The sequence below is a fragment of the Melanostigma gelatinosum genome (assembly GCF_949748355.1).
Source record: "Melanostigma gelatinosum genome assembly, chromosome: 20".
Taxonomy (NCBI): Eukaryota; Metazoa; Chordata; class Actinopteri; order Perciformes; family Zoarcidae; genus Melanostigma; species Melanostigma gelatinosum.
In genome coordinates, this window is record NC_136653.1 from 18,403,877 (window position 1) to 18,427,304 (window position 23,428).

Here is a 23,428-nt window from a genome sequence, read left to right on the forward strand (position 1 = left end):
AGTAGCTGGATTCTCTCTCATATTTAGCCCCAAAATACAAAGTTCCTTCCCATGAATTTGTGTAACGTTTACATAACACCGCCTCTCTAGGAAACTATAGAAAACTATTAGAGCTGTACAAATACACTCTTCATTTTATTTTATTTTTGTCTTTCCATGTAGGTTTGTCTTTCGCTAATATTTTCATTTTAGTTGACTATATACAGAGCTGTTCTACAGACCTTTTAGTCCCAGTATGAGGCTGGAAATATGGCGAATATTTTCTTTTTACTTAAATTTTTACCTAATCATTTTGTTTGAGATTCATTGCCAGGATGAGGCTTGCAAATACTGATTATTATCATGTTGATCTATTAGCTTCTGTTTGTCTAAACTGTTTTTGTTACTCTTGTAAAGCGGCCTTGGGTCCCCTGAAAGGCGCTATATAAATTAAAGTTATTATTATTATTATTATTATTATTAGATTTCCCACCAGAGTGACAAATATCCACAACGCTTTAAGATGTCCAACTAACCACCCAAAACCTAAACAAATCAATATATATTTATACAAAACAGTCATGAATATGCATATTTTGAAAAGTCGAAATCACAACTTCTTATTTAATTACTCTGGTGAGACATGGATAAAAACTTCACTGACCGCAGCGATCTATATCCCACAAGTTAGGAGTTTATACCTCTGAAGCTGTCAAATTATTAACTTCTCCACATCCGAATAATTTCACAGTCGGGAAGAAATATATATATTTTTTCTCACATTTTGGTGCAGTGGCCGCTGTATTTGCATTTCAACACATCGTGCTCATTTCACATATTTCCAGACAGGACTGCTGGCGAGGCAGCTTTCCATATCTTTGCTGTATATGGTACATCTATTCCAGTTAATTTAACTCTTTGTTACTCTGAAGATGAAGACGTTCACGCCGATTTCTTTTGGTTCAGATAATCGGTATCTTTTATGTTTAATCAGATCAAGTGTTTATCAAAATGATAAATCACTAAAACCTTCTGCTTCCTCTCTTCTTTCTGCCTTCACCACACTAACGAGGATCAACTTGTGTGATGTGATTTTTCTTTCACCCGTTTCACCATCTGCCAACGCGAGAGGCTCCGAAAGCGTTCGCTCCATCTGCACTTTTTCGGGCAACAGCTTTGTTTGTTTACAGATATTAAACCAAAGTTTGAAAATGAATGTGATGATAATGATTTATAGACTGATTTAAATGCTCAGTGTAGCGTTCTTGTCAAACAAGTAATTGAATGTTAGTTTCTCCTGCTGGTCCTTGGCTGAGGCAGTCTCCATTTTCTAAAAGTGCTGAAACCTAGAAATGAAATTGGTGATGGAATCAGCCCTTTAGTTCCTCCGCAGAAAATAAAATGAACTTTTGTACAGTTTGAAGATGTATAGTTTCCTCTATATCAGAGAACATAACTTATTAATTATCTGCAGAGTCTCTCTAGACCTCAGCTCGTGTTTGAGCTTTAGTGTCCTCGTGCGGGAGAGAGTTGTTTCCTTTACAGATATGCTGTACGCTGCATTTTCCACTGCCGCAGAAATAAATGGAAAATTGAATTGCGTTCCCTTCAAAGTAGAAAGACTTTTGATACAGCGCAGTAAAAGTTCCTCGGCGGCCCTCGACCGGGAGCCAAGTTTCCCCCGGTAATCTCTAATGAGGAGACTGTTGTGAACAACGTTACAGGGCTTCCGTGCCAGAAGCAAAAGGCAATTTTTCATGAAACACCTCTTACTCTACTGCAGTGCAGCAGCGTTCTGTCAAGTCCAGGGACTGAACTGTTGCCAAGAACAACTGCGACGTTAGGATTTGGCATTTTGCGAACGCTTTAATTCACACTATACTGTGCGAGAGAGCTCTCTTTCAGTGTTCTGATTTTCATATTCTCGCTGCCCGTCTTCATGTTTCCCTTCGTTTCGTTCCAGGACGGAGTCTGGCCTCCCTCAGTCGGAGGCGTGTTTCCTGCAAGGCGCTGGGCAGAGGAGACTGCGAGGGCTGGCTGTGGAGAAAGAGAGACGCCAAGGGTTACTTTTCCCAGAAATGGAAGAAGTACTGGTTTGTTCTGAAGGACAACTGCTTGTACTGGTACATCAATGAGGAGGTGAGTCTGTTTTTATACGTGTCCTCCTCTTACCTGAACTGTTATTGACACAAAGATATATTTGTGGTGGAATATATGTCCTTCAGTTAAAGAAAGTATCTGAAACAAAGAGGCAATGATGAAATGTGTCGTAGTCTGTGCTTGCTGTATCTCAATAAGAGCTGTGCAAGTTTTTGAAATAGTTATGTCGGTGCTCTGTGACGAAGACAACGGGAGAGAACATTGTGCAGAAGTCACCGTGAAGTCTAACTTTATGATTGAATATTACAGCTCAAGGATGAGACAGGAATACTTTGCCTTGGAGAAGTAGCAAAAGGAGATATGAGACGGATTTCAGCTTAAATTTGTGTGAAGTATGAGTATCAGACCTTCATGGTTTTTAGCCGTGCAAAGGTTAATGATCATTTTGGTTCAGACTGAGATATCTCAGCAACTAATGGATTGCCCTGAAATCTATTTAAAGTATCCACAGCAGTTAGAAGATGAATCCTCATGACTTTGGTGATCCCCTGACTTTTCCGCTGTCGCCACCGTTAACATTTGTGATTTTTAGTGAGTTTAGGTCAAAAATTCAGCTTTTTTAAACACAGTTTCGGACCAAATACCTACAAAACACACAGCGTTCCCATCAGCCACAGCTGGGTATTCTGTGTTTAGTGCTAATTAGCTAATGTTAGCACGCTAAGACACTATAACTAAGATGGTCAGCATTGTCTTTGTGAGCAAGTTAGCATTTAGCTCAAAGAGTAGAGCAGCTAGCGTGGTTTTCGGCTCTTTGTCTTGTTTAATTCAGCACAAACACAAAACAAGTGATGTCTATCGTAACTACAGCCTCACAAGCCGACATGCAGGTTGGACCAGATGTAGAGCCCTGTGCAGTTATTAAAATCGCTGTTTCAGTGTTTACTTTCACTCAGACTCAGAGACCACGGTTTGAAATGGTTTATGTAAACATTTCATTGGTTTGGAAAGCGCTAGGAAGCAAATGTACGTTGTTTTGAGCGAGGCCTCGTTTCCCACAATATCTACAACGGAGGTGGCAATTGCAAAGTTAGCACGACCCATTTATGGGGAATAAACCACATCAAAATAACCTGGAATCATCCTTTGACATTTTCCTCTACAGCCTTCCCCATTAGCTTCTTATTTCTTCTTTCATGTCTCCTCCGGTTCAGGATGAGAAGGCGGAGGGTTTCGTCAGCCTTCCAGAGTTTAAGATCGACCGGGCCAGTGAATGTCGCAAGAAGTAGTAAGTCCACGATGGAAACTCTTGCATATTTATGTGTTCATGCTTTATGTGCAGTTATGTCTGAATGTTTGCCTGCAAAAAACAACTACCTCCCCCCCCCATGTCTCTCCAGTGCTTTCAAAGCATGTCACCCCAAGGTGAAGAGTTTCTACTTCGCAGCAGATGGAGTGGATGACATGAACAGGTAAAGCTGAACACGGATGGAGGTGACGCAGAGGGGCAAACTCCACGCTGGGTGGCAAGAGTGCAGCTTCCTGTTTACGATCCCCAAAGCACTAAACAAGTGTGTTTTCCATTCGATGATGAAAGGAAGGACTGTTTTTTATTTGCACATTATTTATGTGGACGAAAAACCTAATTTGCAAGACACATTTCCTTTGACATCTGACATAGATCATGTCAAAGTGAAAATAATAAAAGATGATTTGTAGGCTACTGATTACACAAACAAGATAGAATGTGTTAATTAGTGAGCGACAGCGTACATATGGGCCAAAATAAATCCGGGAAGGGAGTTCATATCCGAGAAAAAAACTGAAATCTACGAGAAAAACACTTTGATATTCTCTGAGATTGAAGTGATAAATTTACAGGAAAAAACTGATGTGAAAAATTCATGAGAAAAAAAATTAAAGTCATATATTTGCGAGAGAAATTCTCAGAGACTCTGAACACTTGAGGTGACTACATACGGACCAGAAAGAGTTCTGCTTTTGTCAGACAGGAAAGACAGATTCTGTTACTTCTCGCTGTTAAGCTAAGCTAAGCTAAGCTAAGCTAAACTAGTCGTCTCCTGGCTACATATATACGAGATATGGTGTCGATTTTCTCATCTCACACTCCGTAAGAAAGCAAATAAGCGAACTGTAACTCAACGGATGTTTTTTGTAATATTGTAATGTAGACATGATTCACTGTGGATGTTCCTCCTTTCTGCCAGATGGCTGAGTCGTCTCAACATGGCCGCTGTGGGCTACGCAGAGCGAGAGAGGATACGCCAGGAGCAGGGTGAGGGTTCGCTCAGCGACTCGCTCACATGCATGATGGTGTCTTTCAGTACCCCACCCTCTAATACTCCTCCTCCCATTGCAGTTATGCTTGTACGGTGTTCCCAGAGTGAGAGAGATGGTGTTTCTGACTGCCTGTGTGTGGGTTTCCTGCAGATTACTGGAGTGAGAGTGAGCATGAGGATGACACCACCTCCAGCCCCAAACAGGACAGTCCCCCACCTCCATATGATACCTACCCACGGCCTCCATCAGTGAGTCACGCACACACACACACGACTGTATTACACACTCATGTAAAGTACATGCTGTGCTTGAAGGCAGTAATCACGCTCAGTGCTCCTCCGCAGTCCATTTTAACAGTTAAAGTTGTTGCTCATTTAGCCTACAGGGAGTGGTGGGGCCAGATTTAGTATAATTGACGCTATAATTGGCCCACCCGCTGCTTTGCTCTACATTAAATGTCTCGTATTTTTTTTGCCTAAATGAAAAATGAAAAAAACTAAAACAACAGCAGCAATACAGCAGTGTTTTATTTCACATAATCACACAGGGGAGATAATAATATTTTAACATGCTTGTAATAAAGCATCTTTGCCTTTTTCTACAAACACTCATTACTCCCTTTGTCTCTTTCTTTCTCACTCGCACACTTATCATCACCTTGCCTCCTCGCCGGGTGAAATCCTTTTCTCAAGTGTGATATCGCAATTGAATGAGACCCGGCGATCAATTGAGGTCTGCCACATTTTAACCTCGCTCTCATTTCCGTCCGTCAGATGAGTGCCTACTTGGAAGGCCGGACCACTCGACTGTCTTCCACGGAGACGTCTCGTTCCCGCTCCTCCCAGGAGGACTTCCTCTGCGGCGATGCCCCCGCGGTGGCCGCAGAGCCGCAGTACCATCCTGGTCCTCTCGGGGGCGGCACCACGCACAGCGGGCGGAAACCAGGGGGCAGCAGCAGCAGCGACGTGCAGTACAGATGTGATGCTATAGAGGTGCGCGTCCGTCTGTCCGAAGCCTGATATCTCAACAACTAAAGGCCTGTTTACATTCATTTTGCTGTGATTATTTATTTATTAACTATTGTTCACTAATTAATTCATATTGTTGTAGTGAACAATGATTGCACTGACATACAATAAACAATCATTTTACTGAAGAAAAGTCACCAAGATCAACTGCCTCACCTTTCGTCGATCGGAAAGTTCTCCATAGAACATATCACACTTATGAAATCCTAGAAAACATGACTGACCGGTACTTGTTTGTCCGTTTTTGGTTTCCTGTAGTACCGATCCAGTCCTGCAGGGGGCAGCAGTGAGACGGGGTCTCCGGGCCGTTCCTCCTCGTCTCAGAGACGTTCCTGGCAGGACCTGATTGAGACGCCGCTGACTGAGGCTGGACTGCACTACCTGCAGACTGGACCGCTAGGTACCACATTCATAGTTCACGAACATCTAATCTTTCAATAACATGCTTGAATTCATTCTATTATAGTGCGACAGCATTAGTCCCTCTCATGTGTTGCCATTATATTCAGTTCACATCTGATTCTTCCCAAAAAATAAACACTGTGTAATGTTGAACAACCTTCAACACAGTTCTGAAGATGTTTCCTTTAAGTCTCCTCGAACCATCTCGAGGAAAACAATATTCTCTCCGCTGCACGATAAAAAAGATATTAAAGTGATAGCCCGAGTTCAATTGAGCAGAACTGTTTGTTATTCCTTGTTCTCTGCGTGCCAGAGGACGCCGTCTTTGCTGAGCCCGGTCCGGGCGGTGGGACGATGATGGCCGGAGCCGTTTACACCCTCCCCGCACAGAGGAATGTCCCGCTGCCCATGGCCATGCAGAGGCTGATTCCTATGGCAACCCAGGGAGGGAAACCCCGCAGCTTCACACTGCCGCGAGACAGCAACCTACACACACTGCTCACGCCCCCTGCGAAAGAACAACAGCAAACACACAACGGTGAGTCCAAGCGGGAGCGTCAGAGAGTACATGTAGGGCCGTGTTTGAGCGGGCGTCAAGCGAGAGCAGAAGAGGAGAAAACGTGTCTGACACTGAGTGACAGCCGCTGGAGACCGAACAAAAGATTATTTTAAGGTGAAGACGTTGACGTCAGTGCATGTGCCAGGAATAAAAAAACGCTCTCAGGCAGACACACTTCCATTTAAAATCATCATCGGTATCGAGTAGGGTGACACGGTAATACGCTGAGCCTCACGAATGAGGCTAATGAGACAATACTGTACTGGTAGCCAAGGTGAGCCCAGCGGCGTACAGAGAGGAAAACTGAAATAGGAAACTGCTACGGATAATAATCATGTGAATTCTTATATAATCAGTCGAGCAAAAACAAGACAAAGTGGAGAGGACAGCCCTGAGGCAGAAGGGAAAGAGACAGGAGGACTTCATCATTATAATACAAGTCATTATAGTGGTGAGGTGTGTGCTGCTGTCCTCCAGTGGTTGGTTTAAAACTCAATCTGATTCTGTTTCCCTCCCTCCGGCCGCGTGAAGGCGGCAGCGAGGGCGCTTCCCTGGGCGACCTGTTCCGTGCGTGCGAGCAGAGCGGGGTGTGTCCTCTGGGTCGCGGGTCGGATGCCAAAGGTCAGTCAGAGTGCCGGCAGTCGTTCCTCCGGCGGGCCGCCGACCCTCAGCTCAACGATCGCCTGCACCGCCTCCGCATACTCACCTCCACGCTCAAGGTTGGTCTGCACACGTGCAGGAAATATGTAGGCATGAATGTACACAAGTGAGCACATTTACATAGATTATCATGCACACATTAAATGACATTTTAATTCCTTTTTTGAGACGTTTTACAGCAAATAAACCTTTTTTTTTGTTTAAGATTTGTTTTATATTAAAGTTATTATCCTTAAGATTTCCATCCTGCTGGTATCAGCACGTACTCCAGCAAACACTTACTGAGCAGCTACTTTGTGTTTTTACTGTTTACAGTGCAGCCAAACAAACTCCAGTTGTTTTTATAAAGAAGTCGGACAACAATAATTGCAATTGCGATCTGGTGGAGCTGTCTGTTAAAAAAATCTGTTAAAAAATCTGTTAAAAAAATGCTAAAAACATTTTGTTTTCTGCAAATGCTGAAAAAAACAAACAGCAGGCTGTGATTTGCTGGTTGAAAACTTTGAACGTGAAGTAGCAGCAGCAGCAGATGTTTGCTTTGCTTTAGCAGTGACTTAACACAGCTATGATACGTCTGTAGGAGGCTGAGCGGTAAAGAGTGAAGCTGTTGTCAATGAGATAACATTCCTCTGTGTGTGAAGGTAATCTGAATCCAACACTGGAGCAATTTAGAGACTGAACGTCACAACATTTAATGGCCAAACAGGAGTCCATTTCAGGAGAATCTTAAGGATTTTAACTTTAAACGGAATGAACTTCATATCTCACTCATATCTCACCGTTTTGTTGCAATTCTTGCAGAAGAAAATGATGCAATTGATCCCTTCTCTTTGTTCACAAGCTGTTTTTTCACCCCTTCAATTGGGAAGTTTTATTTTGAATTTTCTCATCCAACTGAGACTGAAAGTATTACCTTCGTCATGGTGTATTTTTCTTGGCCTGCATTTACACACAAATGCACAAAAACCACATTCAATGTGAGCGGGGTGAAATGGATCAAACTATACTATCTCCATGTGCATTTTTAGCTGTAATACACCATGATTTTCTAACCCTGATGTACACATTTACACACACACACACACACACGCTGTCTCTGTCTGGTTAGTTTCAGTGCTGTCATTTGTCCCAGTCTGTCTCTTCGGTTGTGGTTTGAGAACTTTGTTAAGTAGCCATCTGTGGCTTTATGCTATCAGCTCAGTGGTGCTGTTTCTGGGCTGGGTGCCTGTGAATGGCTCTTTTGCTGTGGCTGTTTTCTTTTTTTTTTGTCTCTGTAGAGTTTGCATCTTTGTTGCTTCCTGCGTGTACGTGGGCGGGGTTCTTTGTTGCTTGTGCGTGTAGCTACGGTAGCTTTGTTTGCGAGGGTCCGTGGCTTTGGTTGCACGTGTCTGGGTGGAGGAGCTTACATGTTTGTTCCATGTCTGGCGTCTCTTAAAGGAATACACCAAAGTAGACACCGAAGTCATCCATGTGACCCTGGCAGACCCAGAACTGCACCAGGTTGTATTTGAGTGATTAGCAGCGACTCATCCGATGTGGTTGCTGTGGAAAAAACAAAAGCGTATTTTCGACGTGTCTTTTATTTGTCAAAATTAACATCTTAAATAACAAGCTAAATCTAGTGGTGGAAAGTAACTTAGTACATTTACTTAAGTACAGATTTGAGGAACGACGTATTTTCTTTTTGCTTCTACTCCACTACATTTCAGAAGGAAAAGGTTTTATATGTTTCCCGCTTTATGGCCTTTACACACTTGGAGCGTGACAAATAAATAGTTAAATAGTAAGAGGTAAATAGTTGTATTGTCGAAGCTCGTAAAAGATATTCTGTTGAGTTTCATTTTGCGAAAATGCTCTGAGAGAATTTGAGTTCCCGCAGTTACGCAGTGTATGTGTCTAGAACTTGTGTTGTGAAAGGAAAGAACAGAAGGAGTTGATTCTGTCTGCGCTGCCTGCCTGTGCCTTAGACCTGCATTACTTCTAATGTCCAGCAGGGGCCGACTCCTCTGGTTACAGAAAGAAGTCAGATTGCATAGAAGTCTATGAGAAAGTGACGTCTCTCTTGATTTATTACCTCAGTAAACATTGTAAACATGAGTTTATGGTCTCAATCTCCAGTTTCAAGTATTCTTCAATACAGCATGATGTTCACTTCGTAAATTATGGTTCATTTAGAGTCAAATAGACCATAAAGGGTGGAGCTACTGTGATTGACAGGTCTCTTCCACGACGTTGTCTGGTCTGGGAGTTTTCCGTGTTTTTGTCTTACAACTTAAACCTTTTCACAGTGTGTTTTCACTTCATGAAAGTTAATTGTAAAATCTTGGTCACCTAAAAATGACTTTAACATTGTGAACTCGAGGCGTCAAAACTGTAGTACACGAACCAATGGTGGACGGCACGGTGACCACGTCCAGTGTAAATTTTGAATTTGTCTGCTCTGCACAACGTGATTGGTCGATGCCTTTAATCGCAGTGCGAAAGCTCAGAAAAATCATAATTTTTCCGGAAAAAATGACTCGCTTCGCAATATTTGCTTTCTGTGTGAAAGTGCTCGTGACAAAAAAGACAACAGTTCAAAAATGTTACGCCGCGCAAATTAATCACACGGTAAACAAACGTCCCTGGTGTGTAAAGGTCTTTAACTACTTAACAAATGATGTTATATTATATTTTTACATACAAAACATTCACAGAGCTCATACAACAGTTATAAACAGTTATAAACATTAAGAAGCTGAAATAATTAGCCAATTAGTCAGTTAGTCCATTGACAGAAAATTAACTGGCAGCTATTTTGATAATCCCGAATCCAAATACTATTCTAATTAATGTCTAAAAACAATAACATTAATACATGATTAATCATTATCAATATCAGTTGTGGTAACTTTGTAACTCTTTACGAAGGCTTCCTTACTGAACATGTAGCATGAGAGGAGCTGTAGAAGTAAAACTAATAATGTACCAAGAACAACTGGTCTTAGTGTAACGAATGTGAACTCTCCCCCAGAACTTAGTGTATCCCGTTAAGTGTGTGTTTTGCTTCACGTGTGTCTGCGTTTCAAAAGTTTAGTGGTCTAAAATTTTGAATCTAAAAAAGTGCACCCCCCCCCCCCCCCTCTCCCTCCTGTGTTTGTGCATCCCCCCCATAGGACAGGGAGGGGGAGCTAGCGCTGATTGACAGGCTGCTGGCCAATCCCCAGCTGTCGTCGGCAGAGTTCCAGGAGTGGAAACGAGCCTATCAGGAGCTGTTCTCTCCGGAGCCAGACTCCACCGCTGAGTCAGACCCCGGCCCGCCCCTCACCCCCTCGCTCTCTCACACGCACTCCTACATCGAGACCCACGTCTGACGAGTCCAACACACACACACACACACCAAACACACACTCATGCTTGAGTTGCTCTCATCTCCTGAGTCTGGAAAGAGTTGAACAAACGGCAGCGGGGGTTGCGATCAGCGACGGGCTTTAGGGACAGCTTGGCTCCACATCCCGGTACGCTTTCGGCAGCCGCGGGGTTCGAGTGCGGAGACGCCCGTGTGGCCCTCGTGTCACATCACTCTACGAGCTGATTGGTTATGCCACTGCAGCTGGCTCAGGGGCGGACGATTAACTGATCCTTCAGTGTCACATGTCAGCTTTCGTGCTCTTTTAAAGTGCTTACTGTGGACGGCTTTCATCAGTTTGTTCCTCCTGACGTGGACGAAGACCTCAGAGTCGTATCTTCACGAGCCGCCATTGTGCCACAGTGTTTCATCCTGCTTGTTGTGCCATGTTTATACCGACTGCACAGTGTCTCATAGACGTACATTGTGTTCTATCAAGCCTTATACTTGATGATATTTTCTGTACAGTGAGTGTTACAGCAAAGAACAATTAGCAGACTTTTTGTTTGTTCTGGTTTGGTAGAAGTACGTACAGTGCTGTGCTGGGCTGTACCTGAATCATGCACACTCGCCTCCTGGAATAAGACGCCTTTAAAGGAAAAGTCCACCCTAAAAACACCTTTTAACAGTATTCTTGCACAAAACAGTTTCCCTCTCATGCTGTCGCCTCATTTTCACTGTCAGTATGACTTCACCTCCAGCGAGACCCGTCCTAGAATATAATCATTGATATCGATCAGCTGCCTCTATTCGAGCTCATTAATTAAATTCGAGACCTAAATGTTTCCTTTCAATCACAATCACTTTGGCGGAAACATGAAACACCTTCAGTTCGATTTTTATAATGCATGACATTTTATTATTGTTTTATGCAAATTGCATGTCCATGAAAACCAGCTCATGGTCAGACAAAGCCTTCTATATCTGCATAGAGACACTGTAATATCTTTGATTGCATTCCCTAATCTTATGGATCGGTCACATTTCTTTGACATGTCTCTTATGAAAATACTTTACGTGCACATATGTACATTAAGAGTTCATGGCGTCCATAACGGTCACGAAGAAATACATTTTTTAAACCAGAAGGACATTCGGATATGCTCCAAATTTGAATGGGATCTACCATCGCCCATGTTACACCCTTCCACCAAAAGGAAAATTAAGCCAGTAGTTTTCCTGTTATCCTGCTAACCAACAAACACACCAACAAAACAAACCGAAAATAGGAACTAGGAGAGTTCAGAGCTTGTAGTTTTTTCTGTAATCATGCTCACAAACAGACAAACGAACAAACCCAACAGAGGTAATCAGTGTAAGAGAAGGACAAGATCAACGTCCTTTTTCTGTGTAAAAATACAAAATGCTAAATTGTAATTTTGTACTCAACTGAATGCATTATTTGTACCAATGCATCCTGTACCTGTCCTACAACAAAGAGTCTGTTGAGGTTAAATTATCCAAATTTTGCCACGAAATAATTGACGATTATTTCGTTCAAATCTCAATCTGGTGTTTTGAAGTTCTAAAAGGCAAATTACTGCCCCTTCTGGAGTGCAGACGACATGTTATACACAAAGGAAATACCTTCAACGGGGGCAGACCGCCGTCTTGTTATTTGCTTCTGAACCTGTTTTAATTCGTCTTTTTGATTTTCCGTGGCTTTAACGGACAACCTCACCTCACAGACTTTGAACGCCCACTCTGATTTTTTCAGTTAATCTGGTGGATTAGACCTCTTCTCAGTGTGGGCGTGACCGTATTTGATTGTCATCTTCCCGAGTCTCCCCTTACAGCTTTGCTGCACCAGTTAGGACGGGACAAATTACACCTTTATCATTCTTATTGGTAGATTTGTGAGCTTGTGAATTCCCATCAAAGCTCCAGCCCACCTTCAACCTAAACAGAGGTCTAATCAAGTGAAAACACATGAGTGGGTGTTCAGAGGCTTTAGCACTTGAAAACAACAAGGATTGTTTCGGTCCTCGAAAATAAATCTCTAATTAAAGTAATAAGCAGGGAAAATCACCAAATAACTCCTGAAACTTATATCATATATAACTGTGTGAAAGTTTCTAAGAGTGGATTTTTCCTCAGAGACCGTTTGGCTCTCTGCATCCTGCATGAATCGTAGAGAATACCAGGAAACATTTGCATAGGACTTGAAATATGGATCTGATCAAAAAAATATTAGTTTGTTATTTGTAGGCTGCTGCCAAATCACTTCAGAGACGCCGCACACAACTATGAAAGCAATCGTGCACACAGCTACACAAAGACCTGCACGCACGCCAACAAACACGCACATCACACAGTTTGAATGCTCTTTCTATGCTGCTGCCCGTGGTTGGTTGTAGTAGCATGTCTGTATTGTAGATAAACACAGTATTCCTTTTCTGTTTTTGTGTTTGAAATCTCTAGATGCGGTAGATCTCTCTTTATAGAGTGCAAACTAAGTGTCTTGGATAATGTTCTCTAATTCTATCAGGCTATTTTTGGGGACCGTTGAGTAAAGATTGTTTAATGTCCAATCTATAAATGATGGTAATTTATTGATAGTATTTATTTATCATTCTACATGTTGCTGTCGGAAGGAGTGGATAAATAAAGTGTGGTCATTTGGATTGAGGTGTATTTGTGGTTTGTTTTCGCTGCGGTGGACGGTGAGGAGGAGGATGGGATGAGCACCGGTAACAGCTGCTGTACCGTCGCTGTCAACGAGGGACAAAGAGAGAGAGTCCATGACAAACCAGCGGAGATCCTCTGAGTTAGAAACTCAACTCTGCTCCTTTTCCCAGTTGACCAATTATATTCCCTGCCACCTCATACCTACTATCACAGCTCAGCGAGAGCTACAACGACTCTCCTGCAGTACGACTCATCTGAAACCATTAAAAATAGACGATAACGTAATATGCTACTTTGTTGAAATGACTCCGGTTATTCAAATGAAGATAAGGTTAAGACACTCATCAGAGCTAATCACTTCGGCAATTCAGTTTTAATCATTTTTAATGGTAATTGAATAAATGTATGATTTATTTTCAGATTTTTTCAGTGATTCATGTTTTGTGTTGATTTGATTAGATTTTCTAATACATATTCATTATTTCATGACGATTACCAATTGGAGTGTTTTTTGGAATGCAAAAAAAACTTTGTCCATTTGGTTGTCAGTGCAGCTGGAAAACAAGAACATAAGACTCACACCATCGATGTCCTCGGTTTGCTTTTATTTCTATATCTATCTCAAAGAAAACTTAAATTATTAATCACTTGTAAATAGACAAGAATGTCACATGCATCGAACTTTCGTCTTCCATAAAATATTCAGCTTAGCTTAGCTTAGCTGTTGTTCCTCCTCCACCTTCACCTTATCTCCTTCTTCTCTCTTCTCTCTTATGTGGTGATAGCCTCCACCGCAGCCTGGCTCAACCTCCTCACGAAAACACATTTGTTAAGGACTTACCTTCGTCCTACTAAATCTCCTTACCGCTCATCTACTTGTTCTCAAAATCTGCTTCATCTCCCTCCTTGGCTCTTGTTTTATTCCTCCTCTTGGAACATTGTCACAATCGGCCACAGGAATATTGACAAAACACCTGACATCACTTCATACCAGTGGTTGCTTGTTATTAGCTCTTGATGAATGTATCCGCCAGATACTTAAAAGTATAGATGATAAAATGACAAAGCCAAAGAGTTAAATTGCACTTCTTTCTTTCCAACAATCGATCAGATCAGTGAGTGATTAGACTTGGACATGCACTCGAAAAAACAAAAACACAATCAAATGCCCCTTTTTAACAGGTCTTGACATGTTTTTTTTATTTTTAAATGAATCATTCAACCTCTTTGGATCTATGCTTATTTACCTCCTCACCAAGAGTTGATGTGTAAATCTCTACGACTCAAAAGAAGCAAACGTTTGTTAGCTTAGCTCAGTAGCAAACTAAAAAAGGGGAAACAGCTAGCACTGTTTTGTCTTAAGGGAAACAATGTGTACATAAACATCACTAATAAACAGGTTTTATGTTTGTTTAATCCGTACACAAAACTGAATTGTTAAAAAGACAAGTTCTGGTTTTTACGGGAGGTCAGATTTATGCGAAGCGCTAACCGTCTCCTGGTTAATCATATTTAGCGTGCACACGAGATGTGGTGAGGATCTACTCATCTAACTCTGATAAGAGAAAGTGTACATCCTTAAATGTCAAACTCCTATATGTAGTGAAAGAGTAGCTTAGCTTAGCATAAAGACTTGAAGCAGGGGGAAATAGCTAGCATATGACCAAAGGTAACGAATTAGCATAGAAACAACTCTAAAGCTCATAACACGATCTTGATTGTTTTACCAAAATGTTTTACATATCATCTCATGATATATGTATTTTGTATCATCTATACAAAAACCAAAGTTTTAAAATCATGCTAAGCTAATAATGCTAAGCTAATTGTCTTCTGGTTTTACCTTGTTATTAGATTGTTATCAATCGTATTGTCTAATTCTCAGCGAGAAAGAATGCTTCTTCCCCAAAATGTCAAACGGTTTCTGTAAGTAGTAATCGAGTAAGAACATTTCACTTGTTTTGTTGTTATTTTCTAAATATCCTGTGATAGTACACATCTGTTCTCCTCCAGTGAGACAAGACTAGAGATTGTGGTTTCAGTGCCTTATAAATGTATGAACGTTGTGTAAAACGTGTGCTCAGTTCTCATCATTTTGAGACTACGTTGCAACTAAAAGTGAAATTGTTCCACGCTCATGTGAAAGTTTTCTTTCGTTATGTGCGCTTTAGTCTGGAAGAGGCAGCAGTGTGCACTCAGTCCCAGTGAGAGGTTTGGGGAGCTGACAGATCTCTCTCCAGCGATCCGTCTGCGTATCGTACTCCAACACACTCTTCACTATCACCTCCTGTCCGTCGCTCCACCTCCTCCCGCCAAACACCAGCAGATTACCGGCCGGCGTCGACGCCATCCCGTAGTCGAAGGAGCCAGTGAGAAGCGGTCGGAGGCGGGTCCAGTGGTCTGACTGCGAATCGTACTGCTCGATGTCGCAGAAAGGCTCGTACATTCCCAACAGGGCGTAGATGAAACCGTGGGCCGTCGCCAGGCGGTGGCTGAACCTGCCGATGGTCATGGACGCTCGCTTCTCCCACATTCTGCCTTTAAGGTCCCAGAACAGGACTTCTCTGCTGCTCTCTCTGCGGTCGTCCTGGTTATCGACACGGTTACTGCCGCCCTGGTTGCCCGAACGTCCGCCTGACACGTAGATGCCTTTGTCAAGCACAGCAGAAGCGTGGCCGTAAAGGGGGCGAGGCATCTTCGCTCCTCTCCTCCACGCTCCTGTGGCCATCTCGTAAAACTCGACAGAAGCTATAGATGTGTGTGTGTCGTCGTCTGGTCGCGTGTGTCGTCCCCCGATGGCGTAAATAGCATCCTCCACCACGCAGCAAGTGAACTGCTCCCGCCCCTCCAGCATGGACTCCATCGTCTCCCAGCGGTCGAAGCGGGGATCGTAGCGCGACACCTTCTCGGATGTCGCCACAGTGACAGACTTCTTCCCATCCTCGCCTCCCTCGTTCACTTCCCCTCCGCCGATCACGAAGAGGAAACCCCCCACCGAGCACACGCAGGGGTTTCTCAGTCGCAGCGGGATGCCGGAGCTCAGAGATGAAAACTTCCTGCTTCTCGGATCAAACGCCAGCATCTGCTGCTCCGGCCAATCAGGGCGGGATCCTCCACCCACAAGCAGCACCCGATTGGGCGACGCCCTGAGCGTCGACTGTTTGCTCTGTCTGATTGGCTGAGCTGAGCCCAGCCGGTGGTACTCCAACGCCCGAGTCAGCTGGCTTCTGATGAGAGGTGTGGCCATGGCTCTGTGGGCGTGGCTGAGATCGGTGAGGTCAGAGGGGGCCACCAATCCGAAGCGTAGATGACTCAGCAGGAGATTTGATTTCAGGAGAGGGAGGGGCCCATTCTCATCCAGCCAATGCAGAGCCAGCTTTATGAGCTCCACCTCCTTGACACCAGGTATCTCGTCCGCATCGAGCACCGCCATCAGTGATTGCATATTCAGCCCGAGAAGGTCGTCCCTGCTTTCCTGCAGTAGCGTCCCCATCTCCACAGCAATGGTTTGATTGGCAGCTTCAAGGGCATCTGACAGGGCGTGACGCTCGGCCAGGTTAGCATAACAACAGCAATTATCCGCGTTTAAACCATCAGTCATGAAGCGCTCACATATTGACACGGCCGTCTCCACCTGCAAGTATCTGGCTGCCTCTAACACGACAGGAAGTGTAGGCGATGATATGTTGAGCCAACCGGAATACAGGAAGTCCAGAATGGCATCTAAACCCTCAGGTGTTAGCGCCGGGAGGCTAATGGAGGCCGCGAATCTCTCTGCGGTAGTCTCTCCAAACAGAGCCCAAAAATACTCGCTGGAGCTCGCCAGAAGGGCGCGATGACAAGGGAAAGAGACACCGCCGGCCTCCAGGACGACGTCGCACATATTTCCTTGAGAGCGCAGACGCTGGAAGCCGGAGAGAAGTCCGGTTCTGTGGGACGAACTGTAGAGGAGGGAGTAGCTATCCATCCAAAAGATAAGGGGTGAGAGGATTAGAGATTGGAGAGGAACAGTCAAAAGGAGGATTAATTGGTGAGAAAAAGCTTAGTCGGGAAGCAGCAGTGAGAGGGAAGCGAGAGGAGTACACATTAAAAGCAGAAAGTGCTGTCAAAGAAGATCTGGCCGACGAGCTGCACGAAAGAATGTTTGACAGAACGAGAATCAGAGATTAGTCGGAGAAGAGGACAAGAGGTTGTTGAAAGCAAAGAGCAGGAAGTGATGGGAAAAGACAGGAGAGTTGAGAGGAAAAGAGGGTAAAGTGCGTGTCCTTAGTCGAGGTCTCTCCATCTGTGTTTTTGTTCTGCTCTGTCTGCGGCGGCGGGCATGTGACACCATGATGGGAAGGATACCAACACCCCCTTACAAAGACACACACAATCCAATGTACACCCCTCCCTCACCCTTTTATTGGCCCGCAGACTTGTTCCGTCCCAAAGCCTCCTGTCTCTTTCTGTGATGTCCCGGCTCTGTTGGCTTTGCGTTTGTCCGCTGCCCTTTTCCTCGCTGCGTCCGGGAGGGAGTATCACCCCGAATACATGCATCCAACATACACACCAACCGGGCAAGTGAGCAGATGCACGGGTAAACACACACCGAACACATGCACAGCGTCTAACCCAGCGGATGAACTCATTGGCAAATACAGCTGCTCACAGTCTGCAGACCAGGAGTCCACCTATCTGTGTCCTCATAGCCATGGTGACAGGAATAGAAAACACGGACACACAGCTAGGCGGAATGGCACGTATCAAAACCAGAGGAAGTTTTGCCAAGCTGTCAAAAGATGTTTTACAAGTGTCAAGAGTAGCGCATAGCATTCTGGTATCGGACTAAGCCGTGTCCTTCTGGGAGGCATTTAACCTTATTGTGACATGTGCGGCGATGAAATCATGCAGATTGATGTCATCTTCTTATTTCTATGCAGAGACGAGGAGGGTGGTGGTGGTGGGAGTGATAATGAATAGTTGTTTTCGATGCCAGGCTACTGGTTGTCCGGCGTGTTGATTGATTTTGCTACTCTGATACATGCACATTAGTATGCAAACGACATCGCTTGAGCGCACACTTACAAGTTCTCGCAGCGCTCTCTGCCTCGTGCATTTTGTAGTGAGTTATGACATCCGATTAGACGCTGGCTCACACTCACAGATTTGTGTTTCACGGGAAAGGTTACACTTGTTCAAAATTCAGCACACGGGCTATACTCGCAAAGAGTGTTCTCGATCTTTCCCACACTATGTCAGGTCCTCTCGTGCGGCTGTTAAAACAGCAGCAGTGTTTCTCTCTCCGTCGTGACCTGACGGAGGCTAAACTTAGCTACAGCTGCTCTGAGTGTGTTCGTCTGTGTGGACATGTGATGTGATGATGGATATCTGCTGTAATGGCGTGTGTGTGTGCGTGTGTGTGTGCGTGTGTTATTGCAGCATTCCTTCTTGAAACAGTTGGATTTGGAGGATCAAAGTGACGATGCACAAGGACGCCCCTGACTCACACCTAAAACCCACTAATACCTATTACATATGCACATAATATAAGAATATTACAGCTGGAAATATCAGGGCTGAACTGACGGAAAGACTCTCCGGGCCACATCTTCCATCACAGAGAACATGAAGTTTTAATTTGGTTTTGTCAGAGTTCCAGGGTATTTAACTTTGCCTGAATGGACCTTTTTATTTTTTTATTAATTAGTGCATGCGTTATGTGACACTCTGTTTACTGTGAATCTCCTGACACCCTCGGGAAAAAAAGGAAGTCTCTGCCACGAAGTAATCCCCTTTGAACATCACCTTAACAAACTGTCACGTCCCGTCGCCTGTCTTTGTTAGCTCGTACAGCTGCCAACTTCACCAGCGACATGATATGTTCTCTTAACATGACAAGGAAACAAAAAGAGTCTACAGCCACAATAGCGGCTCTGTGAGGGTGTTCTTACATGCAGATAAATGCTAAAGTCAGCATGCTAACAATGCTGCTTTTTTGGCAGGTATACATTTGTACTGTGTTCATGAGGTTAGCGTAGCATGTTTGCATGCTAAAACTTGCTAATCAGCTCTAAAAACAAAGTATAACTGAGGCTGAATGTCGTTCTTTTTTCAGGAATTTGGTCTTAAACCGAAATATAGGACGAATTTAAATGTTTGACAGGATGATGGCGCTGCAGGACAAGTTAAGAGTGGAGACAAAGTTAGAGGGTCTATTGTTATGGAAGAATTTTTACCTCATAACAAAGGGGAGGCCGGAGCCAGCCATGTGGCCGGCTTTGTGCCGTCGACACACACGCTGCGATAATAACGCTACCAAAACTGGTTTACAATTATAAGGAATTTAATTCCACTGATGTAAGCACGATTACAGTTATACATTGGAGTGTACACTCCTATGACATATTAAAACAATAAAACCCCATTTGCAAAAAACCTCAACTCAGCTTCTCAGGTGAAAAACACGTCCGTCCTCCGAGAGCCATGACACGAGAGAGGAAAAAGGCTTAAATTAAACCTCCCACATCTGTTCGATAACACCTCCTCTCCATTTATCTCGATTCCTATTGGCTAACTTCCAGGAGTGTATTCGGCTGTCTGCCCCTGAGTCTAACACATTCAATGACCGTCAGTTACGTTTTAACCCCTTCTATAATAATCCTTCAGTATGAAAGTTAAACTTCTGCAACTTGGCAGAAGCTTCATGCTTCTGCATGTATGTTTATGCTTATGTTTATCTTAATTATGCATTCTCAAAACCCTTATGATTATGACTAACTATGAATTATTAATTATGAATTATTAAACACTTTTATTATATCTACTAACTACAGTTTTTTACTCAAATTTCTTACAATTCCCCCCTAACTCACAGTTCACTGTGAGTTAGCTACTCAAATGTAGTTAGTTATTCAAATGTCCCTGGAGACCTCCCCCCTACTCAATCCAGGGAAAGGCTCCCTATCTATCTAAACCGAGGCAAAGAATTCATGCACACAGATATCATTTCAAGTATTTCTGTTCAGTTCGTTTCAAGATAGAGTGCGTTGAAGGTCACTGCCTTCCACGTCTTGGAGCTGGCAGGATCAGGATACAGCCTGTAGGCTAGAGAACACATACTGAGAAGCCTTGACTGTTCTTTTACACGTGACAAAATTACGTTTCTTAATCTTTTCCACCCTAAAATCCCTTTATAACCCAATTAAACAAAAAATTTAATCTCCAAATACTCATCCAAAACAATCCGTCTATTTTCCAAACTTCCAACATCTCACTGGATGTTTTAGAAGTCCATCTGGGCCTCTATCAGGTCCTTCAGGATCTCCGAGAGGATGGTCAGGAACCGCTCGTGAAGTCCCTCTGGTGGCCTCATCTAGACTGTGGCCATCAGAAGCTCCAATTCGTCCTCATCCTCGTCACATAACTGGTTGCCTGGACTGGTGTCTGGCTCATCGGTGAAGCAATAAACCCCTGTAGAGGTCCACGGATGCAGGGGAACCCCCATCCACAGACAACTCGGAGGCTTATGATGACAGCACACAGAATAATTACGATTGCCAAAAATGTATGTTTTCACTGGCTAAGCATACTTCCCAACCAGTCGGTGAACGGATCAGTGACACCAGAGTTGTCTGCTAGCTCTTGGCTGAGTGCTGTCAGTCCCTCCAGCTCCCTGGTCACCGATCCATCAGGAGCTGTGTTATTCGGAATGAAAGTACAGCACGCAGACCCAAACATCTGGCACACGCCACTTTTCTCTGCTAAATCATCTCTAATGCCATTCTGTTCTGCAAGGTCATTAAACTAGTCTTCGCCAGCTGTGCATGCAGTCCTGATATGGCGTCACTGGTGAAGTTTACTAAACGCTGTTGGTTATAGTAAATGTAGTTGATCCAATCGACATTTTTATTAATCATCACCCTCTGAGAGAAAACAGATTCTAAATCTGCTGCTATTTGATTTCTGGCTTGAAAGTCATTAGACACCCCCCTTGGCAGTCTTATGACATCTTATGTACACTTGGTCATCAAAAGCTCCCTTCGGGCCGCCGGCATCTCTTTTGGATCTTCTGTTAGCATGTGGGCGTGGAGAGATGAGTTCTCCATAAGTTGCATCAGTGACAGGCAAGATATAGGTGACTGTTGCTACAATTTGCTTTAATTTGCAATAATACTACCTACATTGGGCCCTTAGCGGTATCTGAGACTATACAATCAAATGGACCCTCTGAAACCTTGAACAGAGGTGGGGTATTATATTCTACAGGTGGGTAATGCCAGTGCAGCCTCTGACAAGTGTGTTGGAGGGGCAAAGTGTCATCAGTAAACAGAGTTAAAATACAACTAATTCAGGACTTAGGAGTCTGAATCTTGAAGGAACTGGTGTTGCTAGGGGTCTAGATCCTAAACACACAATACAATCTGTACTACTGGCTTGAAGCCGTATATTGTACCCACCATAAATTCCCATCTGCCATTCCAGTTTCCACCCCTTACCTCATTCTCTGCGTCAGTCGTATGTCGAACCTGGTCTTTTTACAGGCTTAACAATAATCCTAATGAGCCCTTGTGGGGCAGGACTATCAGTAGCCTTTCCCTGTATTACGTAAAGTCCTCAGTCAGTCAATTTAGGTAAGTCTTAAGGATTACATCTACCCACCCCCTTTGTACACATCACAGGCATAATATGATAACAGCTTCCCATACTTATGTGTGGCAGGCCCACACTCGTCAGTTATGATGCACACGGTTTTGGTCATCCACCCGCAGGCGTGTTCATACTTGGGACTGGAAACTTCTTCACAGAAGTCGAACTGGACCGTTGATGTTGTACCTTCTTTGAACATAAGAGTGAGAGTTACATTTTCATAGGTGAGTGTCGTCAGAGAAGCCTCTCTACGTGGTCTAAGATCGGTTTGATTAGCTACTGAGGCTAAATGTCGAATCCTGATGTAGTCATGCATGTGATCTGGTTCCTGTCTGTGGTTAATTCCACATACTAAGAGGGAAGCTACTGAAATCAGGAAGAAAGTAATTAGAGACTTCCATAACCCACTGACCCTAGAGTCTCCTAATGGACGCCCTCGCTTAAACTGTGGGGAAAACGTCATCTTCAGTACTGTCTAAACCCCTCTTTTGAGGTGTCTTTGGCTTCAAATTTTCCTGTCTGATGTTCAATCCTGTCTCTGCGAGTGTCTTACTCGTTACCTTCGCTGCTGCACAGTGAGTGAGGTGGTGTCATGTGAGGTTGCCAATACTACCTCCCATGGACCGGTCCACCTTGGTTCACTCCACTTGCGTTTGTGGACTTTTATCCACACCAGACTGCCTGGTGACACATCAGCCTGCTTCCTTTCGTCAGCTGCTGCTTCTGCGTTTGTCACCCTCTGTGCTGTATGGCGTGTGGCCGCTGACTCCAAAACTGGGATCCGCTCAACCACGCACCTTGACTGAAACAAACACAGAACTGCCAAAAGTTCAGCAGTAAATGTTAGCATACGTCTGTAGTGTAAGAGAGGTCAACGATCTCTCAAATATGTTGCGCCGTCCGTGTCAAAATTGATTCTTAGGAACTATGTAAAATAGTAAATGTACCAAAATTAGTCAATACTGGATATGTGAAGGAATCTCGAATCCAAAATTGAAGCTGGAATTCCGAAATCAAACTCAACATCTAAATCAGAATCACAATCACAATCCAGTTCCAAATCAGAATTCGAAAGGTTTAAAATTGGAAGTAAAATGAAATTAAAAAACAATGAATAATTAATCAATTAAATATTAAATTCAACTTTAAAAATCAATAACTGTGTTCAAAGATATTCAATCAGAAATACCAATGTAAGTCAAACTGTTGAACTGCACTTACACTCTGGTCTGCACAATACTGAGTCACAATTAAGTTCAAGAATTGAAGAACAACTGAAACCATTAATCTTTGTTAAAATGCTGAATTAAAACCAAAGTCAACAACTAAAGTTATAATGCTTAATTAAAACTAAAGTCAGGATGTAAGCACAAAGGTCATAGACAATGAATTTCTAAGACTGTTTTGTGTAATTTATCTAGGAAGCCACTGGGTGGCATAAAACTATGCTGTGATTGTCTCTCTAAGTCACCAGATGTCAGTCTCTTTTAGTACTAATGTAATGACAGATTCAAAACACTAGGTTTAATATTATTATTATCATTAACTACCAGTTACTCCTTCTGTTTAATTGTTTTTAAATCTCCTTTTCTTTTGCCTTATGTTTTGATGCTTTTAATGGTTTTATGTGAAGCACTTTGAAATGTGCTATATAAATAAACTTGCCTTGCCGTCTGCGCCGGACCGGAAGTTGTTCTGCGCCAAACCGGAAGTTGTCATGAAACCGGCTTTTTTACAGATATGCTATCCGCAATG

The 23,428-nt window shown here is 43.4% G+C and overlaps 2 protein-coding genes across 3 annotated transcripts in view; one reads left to right on the top strand and one right to left on the bottom strand.

The window, feature by feature from the left end:
- Nucleotides 1-10,382, top strand: part of cnksr2a (connector enhancer of kinase suppressor of Ras 2a) — a gene marked incomplete at its 3' end in the record, with an annotated part of 36,223 nt that extends 25,841 nt beyond the window's left edge. The window contains exons 15-24 of the mRNA XM_079292003.1: nucleotides 1,943-2,118; nucleotides 3,294-3,367; nucleotides 3,480-3,551; nucleotides 4,308-4,375; nucleotides 4,531-4,628; nucleotides 5,154-5,372; nucleotides 5,667-5,808; nucleotides 6,124-6,348; nucleotides 6,901-7,088; nucleotides 10,185-10,382. Of these exons, the coding sequence (XP_079148129.1) occupies nucleotides 1,943-2,118; nucleotides 3,294-3,367; nucleotides 3,480-3,551; nucleotides 4,308-4,375; nucleotides 4,531-4,628; nucleotides 5,154-5,372; nucleotides 5,667-5,808; nucleotides 6,124-6,348; nucleotides 6,901-7,088; nucleotides 10,185-10,382 (1,460 nt within the window). The remainder of the gene's footprint in view (nucleotides 1-1,942; nucleotides 2,119-3,293; nucleotides 3,368-3,479; nucleotides 3,552-4,307; nucleotides 4,376-4,530; nucleotides 4,629-5,153; nucleotides 5,373-5,666; nucleotides 5,809-6,123; nucleotides 6,349-6,900; nucleotides 7,089-10,184) is intronic.
- Nucleotides 10,383-13,640: 3,258 nt separating this feature from the next.
- klhl34 (kelch-like family member 34) lies at nucleotides 13,641-17,638 on the bottom strand. 2 transcript variants are annotated; one of them, XM_079292175.1, is made up of 2 exons: nucleotides 17,444-17,638; nucleotides 13,641-17,004 (listed from the first exon to the last, which is right to left on the bottom strand). In XM_079292175.1, exon 2 carries the CDS (start codon nucleotides 16,926-16,928, stop codon nucleotides 15,213-15,215), a length of 1,716 nt encoding a protein of 571 aa, XP_079148301.1. In that variant the 5' UTR covers nucleotides 16,929-17,004; nucleotides 17,444-17,638; the 3' UTR covers nucleotides 13,641-15,212. The 2 variants fall into 2 exon arrangements, with proteins under 2 accessions (XP_079148301.1, XP_079148300.1); XM_079292174.1 differs by lacking the exon at nucleotides 17,444-17,638 and having other exon boundaries at nucleotides 13,641-17,404.
- Nucleotides 17,639-23,428: the final 5,790 nt, after the last annotated feature.